We start from the raw sequence: 16,912 nt of genomic DNA, 5'->3' as shown, positions 1-16,912 counted from the left end.
CTTAGAGACCTGTCTCAGCCTCTCCCTCCTCATCATGCTGGTATGGGACTTGCCATGAGATCTAGGCCCCCAAACACACCATTCCATTGACTTAGCCTCTTGAGTTTTGGGGTTATAGTTTTACCCTCTTATTTTGAATTTGGGTGAAGTTATATCCACAGACATTGTTAAGTTGTTCATAGTAGGTCCTTTTAGTAGCTTAGTCACTTGGACTAAATTTGAATGCTTCTCCTCAGTTTAATAATACTACGGTTGTATAATTTTAATATCAATATATAAATAATAACAGCAGGCATTATATTCTGGCACATTATGTGCCAGAATTTTTCTTAGCACTGTATATCTATAAGTGCATTAAACTCTCACAGTTCTGTGAAATGTAGGTACTATTCTTTCTAATGTTTTACAGAGGAGGATACCAAGGCACAGAAAACGTTCAGTCATTGGACCTGAGTCACATATAGTGAATACTGAAGCTTGATTTTTCAACCTAAACAGTTTTCCCTCAAAATTTATCCTCTAAAACACTAAGCCCAGGGCTGGTGACCTTTTCCTACAAGTATTTTTTACTTTGTAAACTATAAAACTTCTGTTGGCATCAGTAATGCTCGTGGCCTTGCTAATAAAACTTTATTTATAAAAATAGGGGACTGGGTTAAATCTATGGGCTATAGTTTGCAGACCTTGCACTGGGCCTGCTCTGTGTTTTCCAGATACCCCTACCACTCACTATTGATAGTGTATCTCATAGCTGTCTATGATGAAGCATATTTTGACGTTCTTTTTGGGTAAAGTATCTTTCTTTATTGGCTAGAGAGGATGGTGGCATTTATAGCTGTGTGTGGGATTGTGAAGCTCAGCGCTGGAAGAGAGATTTCATTCTCGCCCAGTTTTCTGTGTGACCTTGGAACAAGTCTCTTGGCATCTGTCCTCTTAGCTCTACACAGTGGTGATAAAAAATGAGTCTTACCACCTGCCTCCTTACAGTGAAAGGAAGGTGAGAAGGAGAGAGGGATAGATAGCATTTTGGATTAATAAAGTCTTAGCCATAATGTACTTAGAACTTGGAGTTTTGAAGAAGAGGAAAGCATTGAGTCACATTCATTAGGTAGTTTGCTTGCAAATTAGAGGATGCTTCATGGGTATGTTTCATGTTTGGCATACAGAACAGAACTATAAAAGAATGGCACTCCCAGTGATCTGCATGAAAGGATGTGGGTTTACAGGGCATGGATTTATGGATTGCTAATATAGCAGTAAGCTTTAGGCAGTGGAGTTAAGATGGTAAAGCAGGTAGTTATTTCAGTTTTTAATAAGTATGCAACCATAGGGTTCCATAGCCAACCTCATAATATGGCATCTCCATAAGAAAATGCAGGCTCTCTCTGCCAAGATGTTACGTTTTACCAGTATGGAGTATGTTTTTTTTTTTGTTTTTTTGTTTTATGTTTTTTAAATAGAAATGTTTCAAAGTGAAATTTTGAATTTGCAAGTTCAATGTAGAAGCCTCAGAGGGAAGGGGGCTGCTGCTTGCATTTCAATGAAAAGGAGAGGAAATTCATTGCAGAAGTTGGAAGTGCGGTTTGCATGCTAAGACCTTCCTGAAAGACTAAGTCTTCCTGGGAAAGGTGGGAAGGAAGTAGTGACTTTGCCCTTTTAGTAGTCAAGGTTCTTTGGCTAGTAAACCACCTGGACTGCCTCACATGCACCAAAACTCTCCATCCCCCATCCTTTTTTTTTTTTTTTTAACTTTGCAAGAATTTCTCAAGGTCACAGATGTGTATTGAGCAGAGAATTTTAGCCTAGGATCTACCTCAGTGTCTTTATGGCTTTTGTTTTGTCCTGTTGACAGAAACTATATTATTTAAAAATCCAAATCAAAGATGCTGTTATGTGAGTTATAAGAAGAGCTGGTATTTAGCAAAGACATGTTTGGTCCTGGGCCAAGTCTTCATTTCATATCACCGCAGTAACGGTCCTTCTGAAGAGCATTCTTGTTTGAACCCTTCTTGCTTGAGGCACCTCAGTTTGCTTCTTTGAGGCAAAGGAGCACTACACCCTCAAGCCCACTAGAGGTCAACTATTTTGTTCAGCTCAAAAATGACAGAGCCAGAATTTAAATCTTAAGTTTTCCTGAGGTCCAAATCCAAATTAATAAGGTGATCAGCAATCCTGGTTTCCTGGCATTCAGGATGCTCAGTATCATGGTTAGAAATTGCTTGGGCAAACAGGAAGAGTTGAAGTTTCCTGTGGATTTTCCCCCATCCTGCTGGACTCTACACTTGGTCAAGGCTATAAATCCTAGGATAGTTTTGGAATCATCCAGGTTGGTGGAAGACTGAATTGATGGGTTCTTCTAGTATAATTATTCCCACATTAATTGCTTCAGTTTGCACTGATAAAGCAAGAGTCAAAATTTTGCTAGGATCAACAACATGTTTCACCTTATATCCAAGTATTGCTATACTGTTTGTTATATAGTGGCTTGAGGCCACTCTTGGGAACAGGTGGGCCAACTTTGGAAGATTTGCCCTTTTTCACTGTTCTCATGTTGCACATTTTCTAAGAACCCCCATATGCCCTTGGGACTTCTAGCTGGCTTTCACAAATGGGGATCAGCAAGCACAAAGCATTTGTGGCTTATCTGTCTTCTTTCTAAGCTGAGACTCCCTCACCAGTGTCTCTTTTCAAAGAAATTATTTTGGACAATGTCCAGCCTCTGAAGGATGTTGCATACATATAACAGGACATACAAGCTATAGATTGTAAGCACTGTTATTGCACCACCATGAGACAGACATGATCATTAGAAATTCACACATTTGCCTATTGTAGAGACATTGGTCTTTTCTCCAAAGAGAATCTGTGTAAACAGTTTTTCCTTTTTCTTCCTCTTGTTTTAAATGTACAGATCCCAGTTAGTACCCTGTCAGTGGCCCCCTAGAAGCTATCTGTGGTGATGCTTGTGGAGAGGGCAGGTCAGGAGAAGGCAGGCCTGTCCTCTGATGTTCCTGGTTGGTTGAGGAGGATGTTAACGCCTCAAGTTCCACTACTGTCAAGAGATGGAAAGGCCAGCCTGTGTTTTATGCCGGTGATGGATGCACCATTTCTGTTATTTGGGTACATGATTTGAGATTTGTTTTTGAGATGTATTAATTTGATTCACTCCAGGGACTGTGTAATCACTTAATTACTCATGTGCTCCATTGTATAATGATGTCAAAAGGTGCCTTGTCAGTTTTAGTTCATGTTTTGTTCATGACTGTGTGACTGTATTACAGATGAGATGATCATCCAGAATGATTTCTTCTGTGGCTAGCGTGTGGTGTCTCTTGCACTTTTATAAATGAAATCCAAGCTCTCTAGTGATTCCTATAGAAAAAAGGACGTGGAGGACAGGAGAAGGGTACCAAGGAAGGACACTGAGCATGTTGAAGGGGACTTGGTAGAAAGAGTGGCTTTACTATTAAAGGGAAATGGTCTGGGGGGAGGATGAGGAGCCTGTGTGGAAACACACCGACTTAGAGATACACATAGACTCGGGTAGATAAATACAAAACAAAGACAAAAACACACAGAGACAGTTACTGAAACCAGTGGATGATAGGAAAAAGAGGAAGACAGACAGATTAACCTTTTCCTTATGGTCCCCAAGCATTCCTCATCCTGTGATGATCTTATTTATGATTGCTTCCTTCTGACTTTCAAGTTCTTTGCTGGATCCATGTTTGTAAGAGTAGAAGTACTGAGGAATCTGGCCCTTGGCAAGGAGAGATTTAAGAGCCAGTGTACATAACTGGGAATACTATCTCTGGAGCCAGACTCTGTTGGATAGAACTCCTGTTCTGTCACATGCTTACTGAGTGACCTGCACAGGTTATATAATCTTCATCCTAAAATGAGGGTGATGATAGTATCCCACAGTTTGTATGAGAAATAAATGAGGTAACTCATGCAAACCTATTAAAAGTGTATGGGACAGGAATTGGCTTGGAAATGATTCTGAATGTTGTGGAGCAATTCTCCTCTGAAGGAATGTTCTCAGAGCTAAAGATATTTTTCTGAATGCTGAAGAGTTTATATGTTTCTATTTGGAGCCTTTGGCCTTGACTCTCACTGAGGTGAGAGAGAGGAAGATGGACTGGGAGTAAGAGCTTGCAGCTTCTAGTCCTGGCTCTGCCACTAGCTGCCATGAGATGGAGTTTTTCTGGATCTGCTCTCAGATTATAATAAATGTGGGGGTTTTGGGTCTTTGACCAAGTGCTATTGAGACCTTTCTGGCATGTGAGCTTTATGATTTGGCTCTGTAGAAGTTTGTGGACTTAAGTTCTTGGAAAGGATTGGGAGTGCATAGAGAGTTAATCCTGGACGAGAGAAGTGTGGGTGCTGCTTTGTGAATGAGGAGGGGGAGTAGTGAGAGTGGGTAGGAATCTGGTTACCTTGCCTGCGATTGTGGCTGTCAACGTTTTCTCTTTTCTTCTCCTATTTCCCTGGGGGAGAGGCAGTGATTGAAAGAGAGTTATAGATCCCTGGGACGGACTGAAATATAAAACTCTTAGTGAGCTTCAGAGCATGGGTTATAGTTCTGGGAAGCCAGCTATTTCATCCTTTAAGATGAGTTCTGATCTTGTAATGAAGTCATTGGTGACCTGTTTTTTGGGCCTAAGCAAATGACAACATTGCCCATGCCCGTCTCTGGCTCCTTTTTATTTCCTTCTCCAAATTCCTCTTTATTACTGTCATTCCTCTACTGTTGGACCCTGCTTAGGGTCCTGTGTGGCTCATGTAACACATTTTTCTTGCTCCTTCAAAGAAGGGGCCAAACTCTTAATTTCCTGAGTAGTGTTACCATTACCAAGTGTTGGCTAGTACAGATAATAAGAGAGTCTAGCTTTCAAGTATATTTATATATGAAGAGAATTTAGAAAAACTAATTCTTGGAATGTTGAGGAAGTTACCCATTGAGCTGAAAGCTTTGTAAGTCACCCAAAGTCCTATACTGTACTAGGTGATATCCTTTCCTACAATGAGTCTTTAGCATCTGCGCTAAGGCAGAGAGCATATGGAGATAGAATTGAGTCATAATATGGAAATGTAGACTAGTAGTTAAGAACATAGGGTTTGGAGTTGACAGAGCTATTGTATGACCTTGAGGGACTGTCATCATGGAGTCTCAGTAGGTATCATACATAGTTGTTGTGAGAAGTCTATATGTTTGCCTATTGTGTTAGCTTTTCTATCAGTCTGAGAAAAGCAACTTACAAGGAAAAAAATTATAGTGGCTCCTGGTTGCTTGACCTCATTGCTGGGGCCTGTGGTGAGGCAGAACATCATGGTGGACAGGAAGTAGTGGCCTGTGGTGAGGCAGAGCATCATGGTGGACAGGAAGTAGTGGAGCAGAGCTGCTTACCTCATGGTAGCCAGGAAATAGAGAGATAGGGAAGAGCCAGGGATACCTTCTTGGAATGACTCCCTTTTGTTAGGAGAAAAAAAATGATATATTTTCTTTCATACCCAAGCATGCCTTTGTTATCTGTATCATAAGTTGGCTTGAATTGAGTTTTCTCCTATAGAGGGCACCAGTGTATTCAAAGATGAGTTAGTAGTAGACAGACAGACATAAACAAAAAAAACATTTCAAGTTTCTGTCTGGTTTTGGAGATTGTAGAGTGAGAGACGAAGCCAGCTCACCGAAGCATACCTGTTAATTCACTTGCTGGTTTTACATTAGCAGTTCAAGGCCTGGATCGAGCAGTAAGACCTAGAATCCTCTCCCCCCTCCTCTCAAGTTTTAGGCCTAAATGTCTTTGGCCTGAAAATTTTGAAGGTTTTGTTCAAGTCTTTCATTTTGAGACTAGTATGAAGTCTCATCTGCTATATAGGGATTTAATGAAAAGAAAGTTCTTTGGAAGATGGGTAAAGACAATAGTCCTATCAGGACTTGAAATGTTTCAGTGTCTCCCTTTGCAACTTTTTTTTTTTTTTTTTTTTTTGCAGTCGTGGGCTTGAACTCTGGGTCTGGGCTCTGCCACTTCTGGCTTTTTCAGCCTATGTGGTGCTGAGGAATCGAACCCAGGGCCTCATGCATACAAGGCAAGCCCTCTACCACTGAGCCACCTTCCCAGCCCCTCCCTTTGAAACTTTACTTCAAAAGCTAATTAGTATACTGGGTTCAGTGAGGAACACCTGTAATTCTAGCTGCTAGAAAGATGAAGATACAGAGGATAATAGTCCAAGGCCAGACTTAGGAAAAAGTTAAGGAGACCACACATTTCAACAAACAACTTGAATATGATGGTGAGCAACTATTATCCCAGTTACATTGGAGGAATGAGTAGGAGGACCGTGGTTTGAGACTGCCCCTGGGTAAAAAGTGAGATCTGATTTGAAAAATAACGGAAGTGGAAAGGAGTGGAGATATGTCTCAGTTGGTAAAGCACTTGCCTAGCCAGTGCAAAGCCCTGACTGACTACAGTATCAAAATAATCATCAATCAATCAATCAATCATACAAGTTCATCAGCTGTCAGCTGATGTTAGTGAGGCAATTTTGGACAGTGAGGAGGTAGATGTGTAATCCCTGCTTAATGTCAAAACTCTTAAGTCAGCTTCTTTGTATTCACAGAGGTCTGTGGAGGGTAAAGAGTACCTCTCTGCATGTCATACCTTATGGTGCCTAAATGTTACTAGCTGAGTATCAGAAAGGAAACTTCCACAAATGTTCTTTAGACACAACTGAGAAGCAAAGACAGAAAAGATCTCTTGGGTGTGGAGGCTGATTTTGCTGCCTTGCAGCAAGTGTTGTCAGCTGAAGTCCTGAGAGTATAAAGGTTGACCAAGGATTAAGCTTTTTTTTTTTTTTATTTTTTGGTGAAGTTTGCCATTGATGTAGTGAGTGGAGTGAGGCTTGTTTATATACAGAAGATAACTATTTTACTATCATAGGTGCTGTCTCTCTCTTTGAGATTTCATGTGTGATTTGTTCAATATGGATCATGATAAAGAGCCAAGATGCCATCTTAGGTCACTTATTTTTCTTCCACAGCAGGAGTCAAGCCATATTGTGATACTGAATCATGACCCAGGCACAACAATGAGATCGAGGCTTCTGAGGCTTCAGTATCATTCCAATCCTTACCAGCAAGGCTCATTTTTGGTACTGATTGTGCTGCTGCTGCTTTTCTCTTACAGGTGCTTACATCATGCCGAGCCTTCCTTGTCACAGCTCGAATCCCTACTAAGGTAAGTAGTAAAGGTATTATCTCCTCCCCCCCCCCCTTGTCTCTCTCTTTCTCTCTCTCTCTCTCTCTCTCTCTCTCTCTCTCTCTCACACACACACACACACACACACACACACACACACACATAGACACACAGACACACTCCCCACATACACTCAGGCTCATACCTACATACACATGCACTCATGCATACTGACACTCAGGTTTAGTGCACATTGAAATGCATACACATACATGCTCACACAGACTCATCACACATCACACATACATGCGTACTTGCATCATACACACACACAAATACTCATAATACATATTCATACTTCAGTTTGTCGACTTAATGATTTAGGTAAGAGTTCTCTAAGTCCACTTGCCTTTTCTTCTTTTCCACAAAGCTTCTAAAGGTTATGATGACATTTTTTTAAACTGCTTTTGCCCTTTCTTTGTGTAAAGGCTTTCCAAGAAAAGTGATGGAACATTTTGTGTTTTTGGTCCACGAGGCAGTACCTCTTTTCCTCTTCTGGGGCTTGGTTTGCATTGTTTAAAATCAACTGTTTCCTTCAGTTCCACTAAATGGCAGATTCTTCTCAGGTTTTGACATGTAGGAAATAACCTTCATAGTTCTGAAGAATGCACTACAGAACGGTGGCTACAGCAGCCCCTTCTTCCTGCCCTCTGAGTTGTCTATGAAAAAGAACATGGCAATTGTTCTGTTCTGCAAAGCTCTATTTAGCAATTTTCACGAGTTGCCTTTTATTTCAAGTGGTCTGAGTTCATAGTTTCTGAAAGAGGCATAATTATGGCTCCCCTTTGTTTACAGTAGCCAAAAGAGGTTGATCATTTTTATATTGACAAAATGGAACAGAATACAGAGATTTTTTCCCCCTAAAGATATGATTGATAAATAAAATTTATTGAGAATTATTTAATAGCAATTAGTATACAATTTAATCTTTAAAAGAATCTTCTGAAAACCATAATATGGACTCTATTCTCCTCCCCATTGTACAGATGGGAGAACTGAGGCAGAGAGATGTTCAGTAACTTGCTTATGGTTATACTTCCACTATTAGGATATATGGATGGTTCTAATTGTTGAAGAGTTTGGCTGTAAAGGTCCAGTTTAACTACAGTGTTATTACCTGAACTTAATGAATTGCCTATAAGAATTTTCAAAGTACATCATTTCATTGTTCTTGCAGGAACCATGATTGGTAAGTTGACATGCATAAAAATTCACAAGTAACAAATGAGAGAAAGATATTAGATTTACCCAGTCCTACTCTTTCCACTTTTTGCCGAGTTGAACTGCCTCACCAACTACATATTTAAGAAATAGATATTTTTTTCATGACTTTTTTGAGCCTTACTACACATTTTTTCTTTTTTCTAACTATTGAAAAATTATTTTCTTTAATTTTATTGTCAAGGTGATGTATAGAGGGGTTACAGCTACATAAGTAAGGTAGTGAGTACATTTATTGTCTAACTTATTATCTCCTCCCTCATTTTCATTTTTCTCCCTCTTTCCCTCTCCACCTTTACTACACATTTTAACTCTTAAAAAATTCTCCAATGAACATTTTTTTTTTTTTTTTTGTTCCAAGTGTTTTTTCTCTCTCGTTTTCTCTCTTTCTTTCTCTTTGCTTGTACTGGGGCTTGAACTCAGGACTTGGGTACTGTCCTTTAGTTTGAACTCAAGGTTAGCACTCTATCATTTTAGCCACACAATTCTAGCTTTTTTGGGGGGTAATTAATTGGAGATAAGAGTCTCAGAGACTTTTCTGTCTGTGATCCTCAGATCTTAGTCTTTGGAGTAGCTAGGATTATAGACATGAGCCACCAGTGTCCTGCCCAGTCCCTTTTGATAATATAAAATAAATCTATATAATGTGTTATGAATAAAGTCTATTATAATGGCACTGAAGTTGGTTCAAATATCTAGCTATTAAAATACCTGAGAGTGGTGTAGTATGTAAGGAGATGAAGTAAGCCAGCACTATCCCTCCCGTGACGTGCTCCATTGCAGAAGATTTGACATGTCACCTGCCCTTCCTGTGAGGGGATCTCATCTTTTCCTTTTGATCTATCCCTGAGGAGAGACTCAGTTTTGAACTGGCTAGAGAAGGTTCAACATTACTTCTGCTTTTTCAGAGTGTCAGGATCATGAATAAGAAATGTAGATTTTGATTCAGAGTGATCTGCCTCCAGGTTTGCCCCTTAGAGAAGGCTGGTTTGCATGTATCAGGGTAAGGCTTGGCTGGGATGTAAAACCAGTGCCAGTCATATGAACTCTCTGGGCAAATAATTACACTCAGAGCATTAATATAAAATAGGCACAGATCATCATATACGTAGCTTCTCTTTTTTATGGGTGTTGATTAATACAATTTTATGTTTTTCTTTGGTTTAAAGTTCTATGAAAAGTGGGGCATGTTCTCTTTTATATTTCAGTGTAGATAGGAGGTGATCCCACATGCATAACAATGTGTAAGACACAGATACACATCTCAGTAATTACTCACAAAAGGAATAGCCCTGTAGGCACAGCCAGATGAAGAAACAGAGCCTTGCCACCACCCAAAGACCCTAACTGTGCTTTGGGGTGGGGGTAATGAACAGCTCAAAGGAGGGTTTGTAGACAATCTAGATTAAAGGATCACTTCAGATAAACTAGGCAAAGGTTTAGCAGTGTGAAAGAGCACCAAGCATTTGGGAAGCTGGCATGCAGGCCGAGGCTGGGGAGGAAGCTGTGGTAGAGGGAGAAGCTTGGGAAAGTAGGCAGGACCTAGCCCCAAATGGGGAGTTGCAGCATGAACTACTGCCTGTGAAATAGTGAAGTTGCTATAGACCCCTATGTGAAGACTTTTAGAGTTGCTCTGCAGCTGGAGGGGATGGTTACTGGCTTGCTACAGGTTGGAGTAGGTTGATATAAGACTGGAAAAGCAATCTAGTTAATTCCTTCCTGTTATCTAATCAATCAATAGTATCTTTAGTTCTGAGCTTAAAATGTCCTCAGTTCTTCTTCATGCTATTTGCACCTCTGTCAGCTTCCTAACTAGTCCTCCCGTCTGCTTTTGTCTATAAATCTAACCTCATGGTGTTCTTCAGACTGTCTCGGGGTGGGCTGGTATCAAGGACTGGGAGTCAAGGCCTGATGGGTGAAGATGGGAGAATCACCTGAACCTTGCTGCGATGCCTTTCAGGGTGTCTTAGGGACGGCCCTTTGCACTGCTAATAATAATCCAGAACCCTGACTAATCACAGAAGGAGCCAGTCATTGCTTATTGATTGCTGAACCTACAGGTTCTATTTTTTCACTTTCTGTTTTGGTCTGGCTCTTTTAGTGTTTTATGCAGTTGCAAATTCTTTAGCCCTGCTTGCTTATGAAACTTGAAGTTATTCTTCAAGTCTTTTTCATGGCCTACTGAAATGTTACCAGTCTTTCCTGGCTCTCTAGTGAAGACCCTTTGTACAGGATAACAAGCTATTTAATTTTTTTTTCTTTTGAGACAGGGATTCATTTGTAGCCCACTGGCCTCAACTCATGACATTCCTGCCTCAGCCTACCAAGTGTTGGGATTAACATGCTTGACTCAGTGGAAGCATTTGAATTGACTTCCAACTAACTTCAACAAGCTAAATCAACTAGGTGTGTCCATTTTTATCCCTGATGATACTGACTGATGCCAGCTGTGTATTTATGATTGCCAGCTATAAGAAAATGTACTTGGTTGGAAGTGGCACTGTGGCTCAAGTGGTAGAGTGCTATCCTTGAGCAAAAGGAACTCAAGGACAGTGTTTAGGCCCAGAGTTCAAGCCCCAGCACCTGCAAAAGCAAACAAACAAAGAAAATGTACCTGATTGAACCTGCTTCTATCTGTTAATGAGATGCCCTCTCTGAGCAGCAATGATTTATTTTATTTCCAGACTCATTTACAGTAGTAAATGTCCTTTTTTAAGTGAAAGACATTTCAATAGCAATGATATATGTGTACAATGAGATGTGTCTATGAAACATTGAATTTTTTTTTAAATTTTAATTTTTTGTGAACATATTGTACAGAGGGGTTACAATTACATGGGCAAGATAATGAGTACATTTCTTATCAAGCATTGCAGCCTCCTCCTTTGTTTACCCTTCACATCCCTTCCCAGCCTCCCCCCTCCCCCCACCCAATCACCCCCCCCTCCCCCCCGCACCAAAGTTGTAAAGTTCGTTTTTGACATGACAACTTGTACTTCTCATAGTTGCATCGGGTCCACCTGTATCCTTAAACAACTTGTTTTCCCCCATCTCCTCCACAAATTATACTGAGATCAAATATAGTGAAAGCAGGGGTTATACTGTGGGGGAGGGACACGCAAAGCTACAAAGAAATAATATTATAAATGAGTTAGAAACAAATGCATGAAAGAAAAAAAACATTTAAATACATATCTAAGGGTTTATTTTCCTAACATCACATTATCTGACCTTTCCTGCTTGACTTATACATATACTAGATATTGCAAATAAGGGAAACCATGGGACCTATATTTCTTTGGGCTTGGCTTACTTCACTTAATATAATTTTTTCCAAGCCTTCCCCTTTCCTAACAAATGGGGCAATGTCATTCTTTCTGATGGAGGCATAGAATTCCATTGTGTATATATACCACATTTTCTTGATCCATTCATCTCCTGAGGGGCATCTGGGTTGGTTCCATATCTTAGCTATGATAAATAATGCTGCAGTAAACATAGTTGTGCTGGTAGCATTAGTGTGGTCTTGTTTGTAAACATTTGGGTAAATGCCCAAAAGTGGGATTGCTGGGTCATAGGGGAGCTCTATGTGAAGTCTTTTGAGGAACCTCCATACTGCTTTCCAAAGTGGTTGAACAAGTTTACACTCCCACCAACAATGCAGTAAGGTTCCCTTCTGTCCACATCCCCTCCAGCATCTGTTGTTGTTAGAGTTCTTGATTATAGCCATTCTACCTGGGGTGAGGTGGTATCTCAATGTTATGAAACATTGAATATTGAAATAAGTAAATTATTTAGAAAAAGTTGTTCCCTTTTAGCATTATATGATGATTAAAATTTGAGGAAAGGGTGAGAAACATAATGACTTGGAAAAACTTTTGCCCCCAGCTTGCCTAGCAAGTGCCTTTGCATTCTCAGTCCATATCTAAAGAGACTTGAATTGGGGTCTAGGAGCCCTGGACTGTGGGTTGGCTCATAGAGGAAGGCCACTGAAAGGCCATTAGCAAGGGCAACTCAAAGAAAAACTTTAGGGCTATAAAAAGAATGACAAATGAGAATGCATTTTATGAGCTGAAAGTGAAAATAATGAAAGTGGGTGTGTCTAACTTTTAGAAAATGATTCCCTCCTTTAAATGACTTTTCAAAACTAAGCCAAGTATAGATCTTGGTAATAATAGGTAAGGAAACTAATTGAATGTTTTAAAATATGTGCCTTCAAGGCTGCATTTAACTCTCATAGGACAAAATATATGTCTCATTCCTCTTTCAGTATCCCATACTGGTACATAGTAGGCTTCCCACAAATGTCTGCCAGTTGACTAAGTAAATACCAGAACAGATTCTTTTTCCATTTCCAAGGTCTTGTCATGTTTCTAAAGGTCTAACTGCAGATTTTTTTGTTCCTTTTTTTTTTTTTTTTAATGTCAATACACTATAAATAAGGGTGCAGAATTAAGTCCGTTTGTGGCTTTGGCTCTTGTTCTTTTTTTATTTTTTTGGCTGTTTTTATTGGTTGTGAGGCTTGAACTCAGGGCCTGTGTGCTGTCCCAGAGCCTCTTTGTGCTCAAGGCTAGTGCTCTACTTCTTAAGCCATAGCACTTCCGTTTTTTGAGTAGTTTATTGGAGATAAGAGTTTCATGGGGCTTTTCTTCCTGGGTTGGCTTCCAACTGGGATCCTCAAATCTCTGTCTTCTGAATAGGGAGGATTATAGGCATGAGCCACCAACACCTGGCTCTTGTTATTATTTATTTATTTATTTATTTATTTATTGCCAGTCATGGGGCTTGAACTCAGGGCCTGGGCTCTTTTGCTCAAGGCTAGTACTCTACCACTTGAGCCACAGTGCCACTTCTAGCTTTTTCTGTTTATGTGGTGCTGAGAAATTGAACCCAGGGCTTCATGAATATTAGGGATGCATTCTACCACTAAGCCTCATTCCTAACTCCTCTTGTTTTCTTTTTAAATTATTGCAGTTGACCTTCTGTTTTGGTAGGCTTTACCCCTGAAAACTCAGTTAACAGAAAGAGAAACCATTTCTAAAAATGACCTCTTTATGGACCTTTTTGTGGTCATTATCTCTTACTAAGTATACTAAGTAACCATTTACATTGTATTAAGCATTGCAAGTAATCTAGAATGACTTATACTACACTGGAGGATGTGTATATACAACTACTGCACCCTATATGAGGGCCTGGCACAGTTGCATATATTAATATCCCAAGGAGTCTAAGGCATTCTGGAATCCCTCAGGAATACCAAGGGACAATCTGCATATTTTTAGGTTTAACACAAGAGGGAAAACAATCCAACTCAGTCACCGGTTTTCTTTAGTGTCATGCTTTGTGATTGTGCTGAAGTGAGACAAAGATTGGTGGCTACTGATCAGGCAAATAGACAAAGGAGGAAGCATGGAGGATATTTTGATGGAAAAGCAGTTGCTGATTATAGCAAAAGAGAAGAAGGGAAATTTAGTAAAATAGAAAGTAGCCCTAAGGATGTAGCTCAGTGGTGGAGTATATGTGAAAAGCATTGACTTGATTGCCAGCACTGCAAAAATAAATAAGTACATAAATAAATAACAGAACTTATCATTTAATTACATACAGAGAAAGTGGAGTTTTATTTGACTGTGTACTTGTCACTGTCAGTTAAATATATTTTCAAATTCTCCAATATTGTATTGGGCTAAATCTATTCAAAACATGAAATTTTGTACAAGCCCTAGAGCAAGAATGACTCCAATAGGTAGGTAGGTCATCAGCATGTTACACAAATCTGTAAGAGCTGAGGAAGGGGCAAACTACAGTGACTTTTTTTTTTTTTTTTTTTTAATGAAACCTTTGGAAGCAACAGTAAAAAGGGGAAAAGTGTATTTGGATAGCTCATTTCCTCAGAATTTAAATGGTGGATTTCAGGTACAAAACCTGTTGAATTACGTTTGTCCCTGGATGAATCTACAAGGTCAGGCATGCACCTTACCTCCCTCTCTCATACTTTAGTACAGTGAGTACTACTTTTTCTTAGATATGATCCATTTTAGTCCTATCTCCTTGGATGGCAGTATTAAGCCAGCCTACCTTCAAATCTTATTTGCCCTCAGACCATTTCTAATTACAGCTTTTTTTTTTTTTAAACTTTGTATTATATGTTTTGAATGTTCATTATGGGCTTCTATTTCCCCTTCTCCCTTCAATTACAGCTCGAGCTAACCTTCAGCTACCTGGAGATTCATGGCGTCATCTGTAGCAAGCCAGCTCAGGTGAGTGTGAACCCCAGAAACCTGTCGCTGTATGTCACCATCTTTCTTCCTTTCTTGAAAGGAGGAAGCCTCTTTTCTTTTGTTACAAGGGGAAAGTGGAACTTGGGGAATGACTCAGTTAGAGGCTATGTGTGGACAGGGCTGTGAATTTGTTCCAATAAAGAACATACATCCCTGAAGAGAATGGATTAGCTCTAATGCCAGCTGGTGATGTAAATGTGAGAGATTTTGTAAAACTTCATTTAATACTAAAGCTACATAGCAGTGATACAGTACTGTGTAAGGTCTTTTCTTAGAATATAGTGATAAGTGAGTTTTTTTGGGTATTAAAAACAATTGAGTTGTAAGTAAATGCAGTGGAGTGTAAATTAATCACTTTTGTCCTAGGTATATCCATGAAGTTTCCTAGTACACCTTAGAAACACTGTATCTATCCAGAAGACATCTGCCTTCTATCACTATAGGGTAGCTTGCATTTTCTAAAATTGTATTTGGATGGAATCATGTCGTGTACTGTACTCTTTCCTGTCTGTCTTCTTTCATTCAGTTTAATTATTCTGATATTGATCAATTCTGTTGCGTGTCTCAATAGTTATTCCCCTTGTTTGCTGAGTGCTGTTTTATTTTGTATGCTGTTTATATAGAATGTTATAAAGAATGTTTGTTATCTTTTAAATATCCTACATTCTAAGCTCTTGTCTTACCGTAATGTTTGTGTGTAAAGCAATGTATAGATCAAAGTTAAATTTTTTAAAAAATTTTCTGTATCTGTAGAGGATACCTACTTGTTCCAGTGTGATATGTTGGGAAGTCTATTGTTTTCTTACTGAACTTAGTTTTCCCTTGGATGAATCAGTTGTCCACTGAAGTATGGATCTGCTTTTAGTCTTGAAATCCTGCGGCTGTGGTCTGTCTTTATGCCACTACCACAATAAAGTTGATAACTTTAACTTTATAGTAAGACCTGAAGCCACTGGTGCTAGTCCTCTGACTTCATTCTTTTTAGGAATAGTTGTAGTGATTCTAGGACCTGTGCAATTTTGCCTGGATTTTAGAATCACTTCAGTGCCTGCACAAAGTGCTGGGATTTTCATTGGGATTACATTGAATTTACTGATCATCTTGGGGAAAACTGGCATCTTTATAATATGGAGTCTTCTGATCCCAGAAATCTGTATGTGTATGCATACCTGTGCATACATATACACATATAAGTATACATACACAAGTACAATTATATGTATTTAATTTATGTAGGTCTTAATATCTTTTAACAGTATTTTGTTATAGCTTTCAGTGTATGTCTTTTGTCAGTTTTACTTGTATTTCGTATTTTGATTGGTACTTTCTTTCAAGTTCAACTTTGAATTTTTTCTTGCTGATGTTAGAAATATAGCTGTTTTTTGTGTATTGGTCTTGCATCCTGCTCATATTACCTAGTGGTTTTATGATCATCACTTTCTACAGTGATGGTGCCATTTGTGAATGTACATACTTTTTATTTTCAGTGTGTGTGGCTTTTCTTTCTTTTTCTTGTCTATTGCTGTTGAGACATACTCCTCCATGGGTATCTTGCTCCTAAATGTCTTGTGAGATATGCCCAAAGCTCAGTGTTCTACCAGTAATCTTCACTCTCAGCCTTTGTTCTTTTAAGACAATGAATCACTCTGTAGTCTGATCTTATTGTGTAGCCAGGCTGGCCATGAACCACCTGACTCAGCCTCTTGAGTTTGGGATTACAGGTGCGCGCCCCCACACCTGGAGAAATTCTGATTCTTTCATAGGTATGTAGGAGATTCATTCATTCATGTTCTCCTTCTTGAACATACTTTGGTTATTTGTGTTTTATATAAGTTGTTGAATTTATGAATACAAAATAGTTTATGGTATCCAACTGTTATTCTCTTAAGATCTGTAGAATATCATTACTGACAATGATAATTTGATTTTCTATTTTCCTGGGTTTTTTTGTTTTTTTTTGTTTGTGAGGCTTGAACTCTGGGCCTGGGCCCTGTCCCTCAGCTCTTCAGCTCAAGGCTAGTGCTCTACTACTTGAGGCACAGCACTACTTCCGGTTTTCTAGTGGTTAATTGGAGATAAGAGTCTTATGGACTTTCTTGCCTGCAACTGGCTTTGAACCACCATCCTCAGATCTCAGTCTCCTGA

At 39.3% G+C, this 16,912-nt stretch overlaps 1 protein-coding gene across 3 annotated transcripts in view; it reads left to right on the top strand.

Annotated features, from left to right (window-relative positions):
- Nucleotides 1-16,912, top strand: part of Carmil1 (capping protein regulator and myosin 1 linker 1) — a 286,802-nt gene that overhangs the window by 108,699 nt on the left and 161,191 nt on the right. For all 3 annotated transcript variants that reach the window (XM_042683832.1, XM_042683831.1, XM_042683833.1), the window contains exons 3-4: nucleotides 7,191-7,241; nucleotides 14,687-14,746. In XM_042683832.1, coding sequence (XP_042539766.1) covers nucleotides 7,191-7,241; nucleotides 14,687-14,746 — 111 coding nt within the window. The remainder of the gene's footprint in view (nucleotides 1-7,190; nucleotides 7,242-14,686; nucleotides 14,747-16,912) is intronic.

The sequence above is a fragment of the Dipodomys spectabilis genome, unplaced genomic scaffold, assembly GCF_019054845.1.
Source record: "Dipodomys spectabilis isolate Male_0828 unplaced genomic scaffold, ASM1905484v1 ptg000085l, whole genome shotgun sequence".
Lineage (NCBI taxonomy): Eukaryota > Metazoa > Chordata > Mammalia > Rodentia > Heteromyidae > Dipodomys > Dipodomys spectabilis.
This window is presented reverse-complemented; position numbering and strand designations above follow the sequence as displayed.